Source organism: Diabrotica undecimpunctata, chromosome 7 (genome assembly GCF_040954645.1).
Source record: "Diabrotica undecimpunctata isolate CICGRU chromosome 7, icDiaUnde3, whole genome shotgun sequence".
In the NCBI taxonomy this organism is placed as follows: domain Eukaryota; kingdom Metazoa; phylum Arthropoda; class Insecta; order Coleoptera; family Chrysomelidae; genus Diabrotica; species Diabrotica undecimpunctata.
This window is the reverse complement of record NC_092809.1, coordinates 62,566,986-62,583,823: the sequence shown is the minus strand read 5'-3', so window position 1 is coordinate 62,583,823 and position 16,838 is coordinate 62,566,986. Positions and strand designations below refer to the sequence as shown.

Sequence of the window (16,838 nt, the reverse complement as noted above, 5' to 3'; positions counted from 1 at the left end):
GTTAATGTTTTAGAAAACTACATATTCATATGTATGCACAGTATTATTGTTGTCTGATATAACGAGATCGGTTTATACCGAGGTAATTAGTCTGACATTTTAGATCTCGCTATAGAGGGAGTCTACTATATATATATATATATATATATATATATATATATATATATATATATATATATATATATATATATATATATATATATATATATATTACGAGCAAAGTCCGGAATTGGACAATCCTAGCATTGTATGGAAATTATTGTCCACTTCTAGCATTGTACCTCCATCCAATCTGTACAATGTCCGAAATGGTCAAAATTAAAAATGATTATCGAAACGCTTATCGATTCGAATCTATTATTATTGACAAGCGACACACCAAATCAAAAATCGAACACTTCTTGTTAATTATTTGATATTTTTGTATTTTCTATATGGAGTTGTTCTTTTTCGAATCGACAATGTGATAAAATGCTGTGTCAAACTAAAATATAAATAATAAGAATAAATTGTTCTACAATAGAGTGATGTTAATGAAACATTTCAAAGATTCCAGAGATAGATACATCACTATAATACAGGGAAAATGTTTGTTAAACATTTCAGATTTTCAAGAGATGTGTATGATAATTTAAAATAATTTAATCCTATAATCCAGAAGCAAGAAGCCCTAGAATGTAGAAAATGGGGCGGCCAATAGAGCCTGATACACTGCGACCTTTGCAGATCTATTGTGTTTCCCCCTTATTTTAAAGCACTTCATCTAGCTTGGTCCTCTTAATGAGACTCAACAGCCTTGATAGTGGCCTTTTCATGTAGCCTGGTGCTTCCGGTTTTTCCTCTCCGAGTTCTAGAAACCGCATTCGTGCGAGACCTTCGCAATGGCACAGAACGTGTAGAGCGGTTTCCTCTTCTTCCAGACAGAAACGACAGGTGTCCTCTTCTGTCAGGCCTATGAGACTCAGGTGTCTATTGAGTCTACAGTGCCCAGTGAGCAGACCCACTATCATTCTGACAGTCCTGCGCCTGTGCGAAAGTAAGTCTGCTGTAAATTTAGCCGAATGTCCTTTGATGAACTGTTTGGCCTGCCTCTGTCCTGGTGAGTTGTTCCACCACTCAAGAGACTTCTGTTGCACCCATTTGTGTATGGCTGCCCTTTTTATCGTATTTGCGATTCCAAAGAAGGGTTCCGGACCAACCAGTGGCGTAGATGCGCCTTCTCGGGCCAATTCATCGGCCTTCTCGTTGCCACGATGACCCTTATGTCCCGGCACCCAGGCAAGTGTCAACCTGTTTTGACTTCCCACCTGAGAGAGGACATCCAAACAGTTCCATACCAGCCATGAATCGACCTGTACCGAACTGAGAGCCTTTAGAGCCGCTTGACTATCCGAATAGATAACGATGGAGTCGTTGTCTACATTTCGGCCGATTAGTTCCATAGCGCACCTGTGTATAGCAGCTAATTCGGCTTGAAATACGGTCGCGTATGTTCCTAGACATACCCGGACTTCCGTCCTTGGTTTTATGCCATATATTCCAGCCCCCGTACCTGTATCCGTTTTGGAGCCGTCCGTATACCATATTGAGTTTGCTGTTAGCGGCGGACCAGTTTCCCAGTCCTCTCTTTTTGGTATTATAATTTGAAAATTTTTGTTAAAACTATACCTCGTAACCATTCGGTCTACAGGCATTCCTAGAACGGGGTCTGCCTTTATGTCCTGGTATAGCCTTAAGTTATCAGCTCCCTGCATCATACTTATTGGAGCTTGGCCTTGGATCAACCGATGTACTGTTGATCTGGCTTCACTCTGTATGTATATATGCAGAGGAGGTAGGTTTAGCAGAACTTCTAGCGCGTCCGTTGGGGCTGTTCTCATGGCTCCGGTAACACTCAAGCATGCAAGCCTTTGTGTGCTACTGAGCAATCGAATCGCCCCGGACTGTTGCGTTTTGTTCCACCACGCCACTGAACCATAAGTTATCATGGGCCTTATAACCCTTGTGTACAACCAGAGGTTCATTTTAGGATTTAACCCCCAATTCTTACCACACATTCGTCTACATGTGTTCAGGGCCATGGTGGCCTTCTGTGTGACTTTCTGAATGTGTACATTCCATGTCAGCCTCTGGTCGAATATTACACCTAAGTACTTGGCCTGACTTGTGAATGGGATTTCTACTCCCTTGAGCACTAGTGGCTGTAAGCCTTGCAGTGCTCTTTTTCTGGTGAAGGGAACAACAGATGTTTTTTTAGGGTTAACCTTCAGGCCTTCTTCCTCACACCAGCTGTCCACAATCCTCAGAGCGACTTGAAGTCTCTCCGAAATTATTTTGGTAAAGCGTCCTCGGACTACAATTACCAAATCGTCCGCATAACCCAGACAGTAAAAACCCTCCCTGGTCAGTGTATTAAGTAGGTCGTCCATAAGCGTAGCCCACAGTAATGGGGATAAAACTCCTCCTTGTGGGCAGCCGCTTCCTGCCTTCGCTTCAATAGTGGCTTCACCTAACGAGGACACAATGATCCTGTTTGTTAAGGTCGCCTTTGTCCACTCGCATATGAAGGCAGGAACTCCTCTTCTTTTAAGCGCGTCCGTTACAGACTCGAAGGAGACGTTATTAAACGCTCCCTCCACGTCCAGAAACGTCGCCACCGCTATCTCCTTGTCATCTAGCGACTTTGAGAGCAGTCTGTTAAGATCATCCAGCGCCAAGTCAGTTGACTTTCCTGGCTGGTATGCATATTGGCGATCGCTAAGTGGATTCTCCATCAGCACGTCGTCCCTAATATACCTGTCTATCAATCTTTCCAGCGTTTTTGCTAGGAAAGAGGATAGACTTATTGGTCTGTATGACTTGGGGGTCTGGTCCATTACCCTACCAACCTTGGGGATATATGTGACTTTCACCCTTCGCCATGCGGTTGGAATATATCTCCATGCCAAACTAGCTTTGAAGATCTTTGTTAGATGCGGGATGATCACATCCTGTCCCTTCTGTAGCAAGGCTGGATAAATCCCGTCCATTCCAGGTGATTTGTATGGCTGGAATTTATTGATGGCCCACCTGACTTTTTCCGGTCTCGTGATGTCGGTAGCTAATTTCCAGTCCGCCTTAGTAGGCCTTCTGGGATGAGCTACCTCTACCGAAGGATTATTGTCAATGGATGAGCTGGGAAAATGTACCTTGGTGAGCATTATTAAGCTTTCCTCCAGGGTTTCTACATACGTTTCGTCATCTTTCTTCAAGAGGCCGACCTGATTCACAATACCATCCTTAGCCAGGACCTTGTGGATTCTGGAACATGCGGGAGCCTGTTCGACTTCCTCGCAGAACTTTCGCCACGAGTCTCTTTTGGCTTTTCGGATCTCCTTATTATATTGCGTCAGTTTTTCTCTATAAATGGCCCAGTCCTGGTTGAATTTGGCTTTATTGAATAGCCTTCTTACATCTGCCCTAAGCTTTTGTAAGTGTTCATTCCACCAGGGTGTGTTTTTCTTTCCTTTCTTTTCTCTCTCTGGACAATTCTCCTGGTAAGCGGCCAGAACAGCTCCCCTCACCGTTTCGACTGTCAGTTCGAGATCGTCCGTATCTTTTATGGTGCCGATTCCTCCCTCAAGAGACTTCTCGAGTGAGCCTCTATAGCCTTCCCAATCCGTCTCTCTCGGGTTCCTGAACCTTGCCACCATTCGAGTCGAAGTAATTAAATCAAATCGAATGTGCCTATGGTCGGAACATGAAGGTTCCTCTGACACATGCCAATTCTTTATAGTATCGTACGTTTTTTCACTGCAAAGTGTTACATCTAAGACTTCTTTGCGCGTGGCCGTAACGAAGGTAGGTTTATTTCCTATATTGGCTATTTCTAAACCCATGCTTAAGATGAACTGTAGTAAAGACTCACCTCGACTGTTGATGTTCGTACTCCCCCATGCCAGATGGTGGGCATTGGCATCACATCCCAGTATTAGATGAAGGTTCTCCCTTCGGCTGTAGGTTATAACGTCCTCTACTATGCCTGGGCGGAAGACCTTCTCTCCAGCGAAGTAGGCAGAACAGACCAACCATCTTTTACTACCTTCCTCGGTGGAAGCGGTTAAAATACCTGTAACAAAGTCTCCGGAGCAAAGATCCGGAATCAGTGTACAGTTTACTTCGTTACCATATACAATGCATGCTCGAGGTGTCTCTCCTTTCGCATCGTATAGTAACTTACCTTGTTGCGGCTTCAAGCCTGCAATCTTCCCTCCGTGGAGCCATGGTTCCTGCAGTAGGGCCAAGTCCAGGCCTTCCATGTCAAACCTTCTGCACAAAACCGCCGACGCAGCTTTAGCATGATGAAGGTTGACCTGCAGGACCTTTACTCTGCCTTCCTCTAAACTGAAGGCTAACTTTCGGGTTTTCCCGTGTCCTCTACCCCTTCCATGGGAGCGGCCACCCGCTCAGTGGCTTCTAGCCTTCTGGGCGGGTTTGTAGCACTCCCCTGCAAGTCGGTACGGACTTCTTTCGGGATTATTCCTTCTTTAGCTCCTTCCCTCGACTTATCATCCTTAGGGCGAGCCTTGTGTTTGGTCGAAGTGTTAACCTTCTTTGGCGCTGCTTTAGAGCTTTGCCCCTCTGAAAGTTTTACTTCTTTTCTTTTTTGCTTAGCCTTGACTGCCGAGGTTGCGGCAGTTACGCCTTGCAACCCCGATGGTCCGGCCTCTGCAACCTTCTTAATGTACCCATCATCCTTGACACGGAATTTAATTCTTCCGATGCCAAAGTAAGGACACATTTGAAGTTTGTTGAGTTCCTCAAAGGACTCTTTGTCCATTGAGAGGACCCATACCTGCCCTTTTTCTGCAGGTGTTTTGCCCAAAACGGTCCATATACGGGTGTTGAGCTTTCGGTTGCTGACCCTTAATCGAGTCAGCACACTTTCCGCCTCCAACCTCTTTCCGTCCTCGTCTGGGATGTAGACAGTGCAAGAACACGGCCTCTCGACTTCACTCTCGTCCTTAGCCTGGAGGCTTGCACCTTCCCAAGGCTTCAGAGTGGGAGTAGTGTCCCTGAGCCATTGTGCGCTTGCACTATCCGCGCACGTCATTACCAGGTAACCGGGCTTGAATGTGCTCTTTAGCAGCCTGATTTGCGGCCCTTCTTCTGGCGTTCTCTCCAGAGCCTCCAAGATGGATGTTTGCACTGCCTTAAGCTTTGTGGGTTCCATCCTGACTCCAGGGAAGCCATCACATACTACAGCCACCTTTGCCGAGCAAAGGGCTTGTGTAAAAGTCATTTCTGACTTCCTCGGCCTCTTTTTGGCTTCCGCTGGCGGCGTACTGTGGTCCGACCTTTGTCGCTTCTTTGTAGACTTTTGCGTAGCCATTTCCAGCTTTTGCTCCGCCTTCTCTTTAGACTTAGGGGGATTGTCCTTTTGTCGTCCAAGCACCTTGGTGAGGTTGGCCTTGATCACCGAGCGCTTGGCTTCAATGTAGTCCTGGCCTTTTCCCACCAGATCCCTTACTTTCTTCTTGGAGGCCCCGGCCAGCCTGGCCTTAATAACCTCCTCGTCTGTCATTAGATCCACCTCCTCTAGGGAGGTGACTCTGACCGCCTTCCTTTTGGTCGGCTTCGCTATCTGTATAGTAGTGCCTTCAGGGCTTTCTACTACGGGTTGTTCGGGAATATTGGTTTCCATATTATTTTCCATATTGTTCCCACGAGTAGCTAGGGAATTGCAGTCCACTCGAGCAGAGCCCCGAGAGAAGAAGCCCTAATTAATTATGAATTTATAATCTCATTAATGTTTGTTTATCTTTAATAACAAATGGGGAATAATCGTAAAAATATCTGTCATATTCTCCCAAACTTTGACGCATGGCTACTTATTGAAATTCGAACATTGTACAGCAATTTTTTTATACAAAGTTCGACGAGTATGTCTATTTTAGAGATTGTACAGTAAAGGGGTACAATGCTAGAAGTGGACGAGGTTTTTCGTACAATGCATAAATGAGAGGCTTGGGATCAATTGCTGGAAAAACATTAAGAGACTGAATACCAAATAAACATATAAGAAATATCTGGGAATAAAATACAGAATATTGTATGATAGAGAAGACAGGGATAGAACCAGTATGTCACCTGAACGGATAGTGAAAGCCTAACCTCAATAGCAGGAAATTTAAGACCAACAAGTCTTAGAACACCGGGAAGACCTTTTAAAAGATGGCGAAATTGCTAAAGAAGGCCCAATAAAAAGACCTAATAAAAAAAAGGCCTAATAGAAGAAGAAATGATAAAAAGAATCTAATAAGAAAATTACAGGTAAAATTAATGTTGTAACTTATTAAATTAAAGCTTTGCAGTAACCTGATTAACTACGATATATAGGAACTTTTCAAAATTTTAAAACCAGAACTTTTTAAAACCAGAAGTTTCGTTATCTAAATATATTGATATTTGGCAACAACGTGAGCTTTGTCTAAAGCTCCATCTCATCAATAATGTCTAGGTATATCAGTTTGTGTGAACGAAAACTTTAATATGGATACAAGATATTTGAATATTTAAAGACAATTATATAGACCCTTTTGCTTGAAACGATGATAAAAACGGCATTTTTAGATTTTATACTTACACAAGTTATTCCTTAATAGCTGTATTAAACTATTACACTAATAAACAGTATTTCTTCACGACTAAACATTTGACATGTATTTAAGCGCGTTAAAAAAAATAATTTCGAGTTCATCTTCCAATATGAATTAACTGTATCGTATCAATGTCTAATAAAACTTTCACTATACTCATCTTCTTTGAACAAAGTAAACAAATAAATGTCTCTTTCCATTTGATGGAAACGAACAATCGTTTGAAAAACCAAAAAGATGTTCTGAAATATAGTTTATAAAATGGTTGCATGTCTTTTATTAAGTATTATCTTGTAAAATCAAATGATTTCTAACTAATTGTAATATTCTAGTATACTGAGAATTTAATAGTTTCCATAGACCCAATTCAAAAATTAACTTAACAATCTCATCAGAAAAGATCATAGATATATGGCAGAATTTGGAGGTACGCTATTGGAAAGAATAATAATGTAAAAAAACCTCATTCACAGAGCAGACAAAGGCTTTTCAGTTGAAATAGAATTAGCATAGTAATTATTTCCTTACATAAACAAATAAAAACGAAGATAATAATCAAATTCAAATTATACAGGTTCAAAGTTTAGATGGACAAGATAATCTTCAAAGTAAGCCAATGAAAATATAAGCTTTACAATGGACAACACAAAAATTCAAATACTTCGTTATGAGGAAGAAGCATCGGCCTCAGATTTCTTGTCTAATATCACTGAGTTAATTCAATTTATAAAACAGGAAATGTAAGTACCCAAGAGTATTTATAGAGTGAGTCATACCTATTGGAACTTAGACTAGGATCAGATTATTGGGACTTAACCATGCAGTCGTCACGTACGGTCTTTCAGACCGTGCCTTCACATAAATTAAGTTAATTTTTGTTTCAACAGAATTCGTAAGCTGCCCATCCCAGTAGCTGAAAAGTATTTGTCTGTGCGGTATCAGCTATTGTTTTCGAAACCTGGTCTCTCACACTGTGGATACTACTCACGTCCTAATATTTTATATAAGTATTCTGCGAAGCTCAATTCTGCGATTAAATGGACTGAGTCATATGGGTATTTTGAGATAGCCATATCACCAATAAACTAAGTATCACGAATTTGCTATTTATTGGTCAAATTAATACCATTAAACCGTGGATCTAATACACTATCATGAACGGATTAACAGATTCCGCTAAAGTTTTTCTTTGATATTCTCTAAAGGTTTACTCAAACTTCTCTTTTGGGCTTATACGGGGTGTATAAGTATATGGAAAATTTCGAGTCATCTTTAAGATTCGAGTCACCAGTTCTGGCTCACTTTAGGTAACCGTCAAGGCAGGGATCAGTCTGGTCAACAGAAATCATATGCAATATGCAAACGAAATTTATAATTTTAGTGATATGATTATCAGAAAGTTCACAATTCACATTTCCTTCAAAGTACCAAGATCACAAGATATCTGAAGAATGTGAGATTCGGTTGGCATCTCACTTTCACTTAGAAACTACGACGTCGTTCTGGTGTTACTGATCCGTGACCCGTTACAACTTAATTTTGAGATTCGCATCAGTTGGATCTGTCTGAAGATTCGTCTTTTTGAGTCGGGTCAGTTCTGATTTGCCCATCTCTACTGTAGTTTGGAAATAGGAATTTTATTTCCATTGGACATAGCGAGTTCTGGCGTATTCCAACTGATCTTTTGCCCTGCACTTTACCTTCCAAGATTCTCTTCTGATTATGCTGAGTAATTCTTTTTGTTTACTCATGCGCCGAAGTACCTCACCATTTGTAACTTTCTGTATCCATGGAATTCTCAGCATCCGTCTGTATATATACATTTCAAAGGCATAACAGAGAAAACGTAACATCTGATCATTCGAATTCTGAGTTCTAGACTAAGGTCTGATCTTGTAAAAAATGTTTTCATGTTGATGAGTGTTTTCCTAGCTTGTTCGATTCTTGACAGGATTTCTTTTTTTTGGGTTACACTGGCTGTTGATATTTGCTCCCAAATATTTTATAGAAGTTACCTGTTTTATTATTTGTCCCTTGGCGTACAAATGTAAGTTTGTTGGTATCTTTGAAAATACTAGAATTTTAGTTTTGGAAACATTTAGATGTACACCGAACATTTCGCTATGACGAACTAGCGTATTTATTATATTTTGGAGTTCTTGTGCGTTGCTTGATATTAGGACGGTATCATAAGCGTATCTGATGTTGTCTATGCTGGTTCGGTTAATCTTGATTCCACCTTGAACCTAGTCCAAAAATTTGCTGAATATAGATTCCGAATACAAATTAAATAATAATGATAAAATAAGGTGATAAAACGCAACCTTGTCACACTCCTCGTCGGATTCGTATGTCTTCGGATGGTGTGTGCTCTATTCAATTGCTGCTGTTTGGTGCCAATATAGTTCTGAGATAATTCGCAAGTCTTGTTCGTCAATTCCAGTTGTTCTCAGAATTTCGATCATCTTTTGATGGTTAACGCAGTCAAATGTTTTTCGATAATCAATAAAACATGCATATACATCTACATTCATGTCTCTGTATCGTTGTGTTAACACATTAAAGGCAAAAAGAGCTTCTCATGTTCTCAATCCATTTCAAAATCCGAATTGAGTCACTAATCTTAAACTCACACCTCTTGTAAATTCGTGTATGAATGACTCTGAGAATGGTTTTAAAGACATGAGATATCATGCTTGATATTCGATAGTCATCGCAGTGTGAGGCACTGGATTTTTTTGGTAATATTACGATTGTTAATTTTAGCCAGTCTGGTTAATAAGACCTATCATATCTTTTACCTGTGTCATATATCTTATTGAATAGTGCTGTTATTAATTCAAGGCTTTTACTTTCGTTGTCTGCAATTAATTTCGACATTGATATTGTCTGAACCGGCGACTTTTCCGTTCTTCTGAGCTTTTACTGCATAAATAACTTCTTCTTTTGTTATTGTTTGACCTTTTTCACTTATTCATCATCCGTCGATGGTGGAGAACAAGGTCTATCATCGTCAAAAAGTGTCTGAATGAATTTTTTCTATCTATCTAGTTTGTCTTCTGTACCTGTTACGTCCCTCCACACATATTCTTAGTTTTTATTAATAATTTTTATTATTTTATATCTTAACTATATTTTATTATTATAAATAAATATTAATAAAACATTTGGTTTTCATATTTTGAGCTCTAAAATTATGTTGTTTTGTGTGACTATTTATTTTAATGAACGTATTGCAAAAATTGCAATCTTCTTTAGCTGTCGAGAGATATTAAGAATTTTCTGTTACTGACGAAGGTTTTCCATTTATATGGCTGTGAATTAATCCAATGAAGAACAACAGTCGAATCTGACCATGCGTAAATTCTACTAAACGGTATAGTGAGAGTCTGCAGTATATAAGATAATAAAAACTAAGAATATGTGTGGAGGGACATAACAGTACCTATAATTATTGTCCCGTTATTATTATTTCTTAATATTGTTTCTTGTCTCTTTATGTGTCTACCTGTCATTTCTTTCACTTTTTTATGGACATTAAAGGTGTCGTATCTTTTCTGAAGTTGTTCAATTTCTAGGCATTTGGTTGACATCCAGTTTTCTTTAGCTTCTTTGCACTTTTTTCTAATGATTTTATTGACTAGTTTGTATTATATTGGTTTTGTTTTATGTTTTCGTCTTTCGTCCATGAGGTCCATGATCTCTTGCGTTATCCATCCTTGTTTTCTGTTGTTTTTCGTGAACCTGATGTCGTCTTCTTGTATCTTTGTATTTTCGGTTTTAGCAGTCCATGTTACTTCAATGTCTATATGTACCAACTTCTCTAGCGTTTCTGTTTCTTTCTTAACCTTGATACTTATTTCATTTTTCTTTTCAGAGTTCTTCAGTTGTGAGATGTTTATTTTTCTTGACACTTTTTCCCTTTTAACTTTAAGAAACCTTTTTGGTCTAAAATCCATTATAACTGGATTGTGATCGCTATGAATGTCAGCTCCAGGATATGTTTTAGTAGATTTTATGTACTTTTTTAAGTTATTATCGAGCAAAATGAAGTCAATTTGATTTCTAACATTTTCATCTTTTCTGTCTACAGGTGATTTCCAAGTATAGCTTTCTACGATGTTGTTTGAAGAAGGTGTTGGCTACTAACAGGTTGTTCTCTACGCAGAAGTGTACCAGTCTATCTCCCCTATTGTTTCTTGAACCGAGACCATATGCTCCTATGTTGTCTCTTTCGGCATCACGACCAATTTTGGAGTTAAAGTCACCCATACTCATCGTTATCTCGCCTTTTTTTGTCAGTCGCATTATTTCATCTATATTGTTATTAGAACATGAATTTGATGTATACCCACCCTTGTACCTGATCCTCCCTAGAGGGTGTTCCAAACTTAACAAGAAAAACCTGGTACAAGCCCAAAAGAGTAAACCTTTGACACAGTGTAAATACCAAAGAAAAAATCTCAATCAACTATAAAAATAAGCATAGTATTCTTTTTTTTTGTCTGGATTTTATTAAAAGTAGCCAGTAAAGGATGGAAATTGTTAACTTAACGCATGTAAACCGCCAAGATTGTAAGAATATTCTCGCCTAACTATTTAGGCCGATTCATATTTTGGTGCAAATAACCTGATCCAAGTCTATGTCTATATAGTTATGACTCAACTTGTACAACTAGCTATAAAGATGACAACTTGACTACAAGATGACTACAAGAGAGACAAAATACAACAGCAAATCGTGAAGATAAAAAGAGCCACAGAATCTATTAAAAGATATTATCTAAACGAATAAAAAGCTCTTAACTTCTGAACAACATCCAACATCATAAAAGATATTGAGAAAAGAAATTGTAAAAAAAAGCATACGATATGGAAGAAATGAGGGACGACAAAGAAACAAAATAATGGATTTATTTTTTAATATTCTTTATTTATTTCCAAAAAGATATTTAGAATAATTATCAAAATGTAGATATAGTAATTAGCTTGGCCCGGAAGAGTCTGAAGAGAATACTGAAAGAACAGTACACCTAACATTAGGAAAAAAACTGACAATACCACCAGTATGAGTAGAAAAATTGCAATTAAAGAGCAATTATTCGCTAAAATGTTTGAAACTACATACTAGTCATTCTACAAAATCTTTCAATATTAAATATTTTAATTATTTATTGGATTCTTCACACAAAAAAAATAAAAAATGATAACCTGCTAGCTTAATTTGTAATTAAAGTTAAATCACCTAGGTGTTCTCGGCGCCGATGAAGTTCTCGATCTTCTTCGAAAAAAATCCACATGGCCGAGTTCAGTCAGTTCAGCTGAAATCTCTAAAAAATCTTCTTGTATCGTGCATTCATTGCAATACCAGTAGCCAGTGGGAACATCGGTGAGAGGAGGTGTTAAACAGTACAAATGGTAACCAAGATCGCATCCATCACAAAGTAGCATTCTGTCTTCATTACCCGAAGAACCGCATATTTCACAGTATGTTAGATCTTCTACGAATTCGATTCCATTTGAAAGTACAGTATGCTCTACTGGGATCTGTCTAGTAACTTTACCATTAAGATGGTCTCGTACCAAAATTAACCTAGAACATAAAAGTATATAAACTTCAACAGATCATTATGTTTCAATACAATTACGTTTGCAAGCCAATTTATGCAGTTCTGAGAACTGATAAATTGAATCGGATTGTAGTAATAATAGCTAGTTAGTAGACTTAATGTTAAATGTTATGGTCCTACCAGAGATCTAAGAGAATCATTAATATTTATTATCGATAAGTATCTACCGCAAGGCAGCGGGGGATCGCCTCTGGACAGGATCGTACTTTTATTTTCGATCTGCATTACTTATTCGATTGTTTAAAAGCCGGTCTTTATCACTGTATACTAAAGTTATAATAGCTGCATATATTTACATACACTACATTCACATATTTACAAAACTTTATCATTTCTAAATAGAGTACAAAAAGAACAGAGGCAAAAATAGTTTAGAAAATTATTTTGAAAATTGGGGTGTGTCTAAAAGTTGGTTTTATACCGTCATCAACTGAATTTAAAAATATTTACATAAATTATGTACGTATACATAGAAAGTTTACCATTTATAAATGCAATTCATAAAGTACTTACATTTAAAAAAAATTACATGGACAAGTCAGTTTCATAAGATATTTTCATCTTTAGAACATGGGCAACACTTTTTTGCCAGCTGTCATTGGCTATTTTCTCCTATTCTAATTCAATTAGACGAACCACAGATGAATTTAGGGTGGACGAAACATTACTTCTCCTTACCGATGCTTTTAGCTCATGCCATATGTGTTCAATCGGATTGAACATGCAAGGAAGTCTTAATACTGTATGACCCATTTCTTCCGCCAAACTGTCGCAATAATATTGTTTTCTGATGGAAAATGATTTGAAAATTTCAAGTACCTAATTGTTTTTTAGAATAATTATCTTCATAATATATATCGTTTTCCATTATTTATTGCATTCTAAGTTTGGTGTCATTAAAACATGGAAATTTATTCAGCCTACGACTGTGGTAGCTGGTATTGTCCATCACAATTACACTGTTTGGTGGTATATTGTTGAGAACAATAAAAGTACACAAGACTGCATACCTTGGACACATACTTCTTCTTCTTCAAGTGCCATCTCCGCGGCGGAGGTCAACAATCATCATAGCTATTCGGACTTTTGAGACGGCTGCTCTGAAAAGTTCATTTGATGTACATCCGTACCACTCTCTCAGGTTGCGCAGCCATGACATTCTACGCCTCCCTATGCTTCTCTTTCCTTGGATCTTTCCCTGCATAATCAGTTGGAGCAAGGTGTATTTCTCTCCACGTGTAATATGTCCGAGATATTCTAATTTTCTTGTTTTTACTGAATTTAAAATTTCCATTTCTTTGTTCATCCTTCCCAGAACCTCTTTGTTTATGACGTGTTCTGTCCATGATATTTTCAGAATTCTTCTGTACACCCACAGCTCAAATGATTCCAGTTTTTTCATTGATGTCGCATTCAAGGTCCAAGATTCCATTCCATAAAATAAAGTCGAAAAAACATAGCACCTCGCCAACCTAACTCTTAGTTCCAGTTTTAAATCCCTGGTACATAGAACTCTTCTAATTTTGTTGAAATTTGCACTAGCCTTTTCTATTCTTATTTTTATCTCCTGATTGTAATCATTTGTGGAGTTAATCATTGTTCCCAGGTATGCATATTGGTCCACTTGTTCGACGTTGGTTTCGTTTATTAAAAGATTCTCGTTATTTCTTTAAGTTTTCGATGTTCTCATAAATTTCGTCTTCTTGACATTCATTGTTAGACCATACTCTGCTATTCTGGTCACCAGTCTCCGAAGACCTTCAATGTTTTCGGCTAAGATCACAGTGTCGTCCGCATATCTAATGTTGTTAATGGGAACTCCATTTACCTTTATTCCAGCTGTTTCACCCTCAAGAGCTTTTTTCAGGACCTCTTCGGAGTAGGCATTGAAAAGAATTGGCGACAATACGCATCCCTGTCTTACTCCACATCCAATTTCAATTTCTTCTGACAGCTGTTCGTTAACACGTACTTTTGCTCGCTGTTTATAGTATAAATTTGATATGATCCTGAGGTCGTTGTAGTCAATCTTCTTTGATTTAGATTCATTAAATGTTTATGTCGTACTTTATCGAATGCTTTATTATAGTCAATAAAACATGCGTATATATCTTGATTGACGTCCAGGCATCTTTGTATTAGTATATTAAGTGAAAAAAGAGCTTCACATGTTCCCAGGCCTTTGCGAAAACCAAATTGTGTATTATTAATGTCTATGTCCAGTTTGTGATATATTCGGTTATGGATGACTTTAAGTAGTAACTTTAGCGTATGAGACATTAAGCTAATGGTGCGGTAATCGCTGCATTCTCTTGCGTTTTTCTTTTTAGGGAGACAAATAAAAATAGATGTTAACCACTCTTTGGGTAATACGCCTGAACTATAAATTTGGTTCAAGAGTGTCACTAAAACATCAATGTGCTTCTCATCTAGAATTTTTAGCATTTCTATAGGAAGCATATCAGGTCCAGGGCTTTTCCCGCTCTTCATTGTTTTTAATGCGTGCAATATTTCTTCTTTTGTAATATATGGACCTATTTCTTCTAACGTAAGTTCTATGTGCTCCAGATCTCCTCTTTCATCATCGAACAATTCATCGATATATTCTGCCCATCTTTGTATTTTCTCGTCCGTATGTGTTATAGCAGTACCGTGTCTATCCAGAATTGCACAAGTGGGATTTTGTTTTCTTAGTCCTGCCAGTTCTTTGACTTTCTTGTGTAGGTTAAACATACTAAGTAGGACACATACTAAGAAATGATAAATATAGTCTTCTGCAGGTCATCATGCAGGGTAGAGTCGATGGCAAAAAGGGAATAGGTAGAAAGAAGAAGTCATGGCTGCGAAATATTCGAGACTGGACAAACATGACTGTAGACGAATTATTCCACGTTGCAAAAGACAGAGAAACTTTTAAAAATGTGGTCGCCAACCTCCGTTAATGGGGACGGCATAGGAGGAAGAAGAAGAAGAAGGTGGTATATTTGGCAATAATTTCGTTGAAAACCAGTTTTCAAATAATTTTGACATGGTGTCATCATGATAGTCGACACAGGAGTCCTTAATGTTTTTGCATCACAAGGCTAAAGCATTAGGTATAAAACCATTTTTTGTTCCTGTATGGATTAGTTATTGTAATACATTTTCCTTTATTTGATGGAGCTTTTTGTTGTACGGCGACCAGAAGAATCTGCCCAACCATATTTTGGAACGTCATGGGTATCAAACCACGTCTCATCCAGATAAACAATTTCTCTTCCACTTTCTCTGCATTTATGAATTTGAATTAAAAATTCCGTTCTCCATATTTGTAGACGAGCAGATTCCATAATCACTTGGCGTTTATCGATCGTTTTTATTTTAAAGCCGTTTTTTAGAAGACATTACCTTACTGTCTCACTGCAGCACTGTATTCCTGTGTCATCTTTCTGCAACTTTTGCATGATGGTTCTTAAAGTGGAGACCATCTGTTCTTCATACATGTTATGTTATAATTTTTTCTTCTAATGATCTCCACATCACTCAGGTCTAGTTTCCTAAATATACCAGCGTCTTTTTCTTCTACTTACTATCTGTTTTTTTTTGTTATGGACCACACTGTGTTCATTGGTCTTCGTCTTAAGGCTGCCGCTTCCTTCACTGCATTAAATTTGGAAAGTCCTCGTTTAAGGGGGGTAGTGTAAACTTCAAATATCACTTTTTTTGTTAACACTGACGTCTATTATGTCGGCATCATTATTATCAATAACTTCACGAGAAGTACTAGGCTCTTCCCACGACGAAACATTTTTAAATAATATTCTTTTATACACAAATTGTCTTCCTTTATGAACAAAGTCAAACAAATAACTAACGAAATTGTCATAATATTATCTTAGTCTACCTGTTCCCCAAGTCAGAAAATATAATTACGATTTTAAATATATCGTGATTGGCGCTTTAGGTAATATTCAAAATAAAACCATTCCAAGAAATTATTTTAATTGACTTTCACTGATAAGACGTAATGAGATTATAATGACGGGTTATTTATAATCCTCTTTTTAAAAGCTGGTTTATTATCAGGATCGAAAAAATATTGTTTTCATAAATTCCATTTTGGGCGTTAAATTTTATGTATTACAATATATTTTTTTTTATCTCAATGTTGCAATCAAAAATAAAAATTTCAGGACCTGTAAATAATTTAATGCAGTGAAGAAAGCGGCAGTCTTAACACAAAGATCAATATAGACAGTGTGGTCAATAACAAAACAACCGATAGTAAGTAGAAGAAAAAAAAGCCGCTGGTATGTTTAGGAAGCTAGACCGGAGTGATGTGGACATCATTAGAAGAACAATTTATAACATGTATGAATAATAGATGATTCCCACGTTAAAAACCATCATGCATATGTAGCAGAAAGTTGACACATGAATCAAGTGCTGCAGTGAGACAGTAAGGCAATGTCTTCTAAAAACGGGTTTAAAATAAAAACGATCGATAAACGCCGATTGATTATGGAATTTGCTTGTCTACAAATATGGAGGGCGGAATTTTTAATTCAAATTCATAAATACAGAGAAAGTG

At 37.8% G+C, this 16,838-nt stretch overlaps 1 protein-coding gene across 1 annotated transcript in view; it reads right to left on the bottom strand.

Moving 5' to 3' along the window:
• Positions 1 to 16,838, bottom strand: part of LOC140445444 (uncharacterized) — a 62,821-nt gene that overhangs the window by 35,286 nt on the left and 10,697 nt on the right. Inside the window, exon 3 of the mRNA XM_072537458.1 lies at positions 11,884 to 12,231. Coding sequence (XP_072393559.1) covers positions 11,884 to 12,231 — 348 coding nt within the window. The remainder of the gene's footprint in view (positions 1 to 11,883; positions 12,232 to 16,838) is intronic.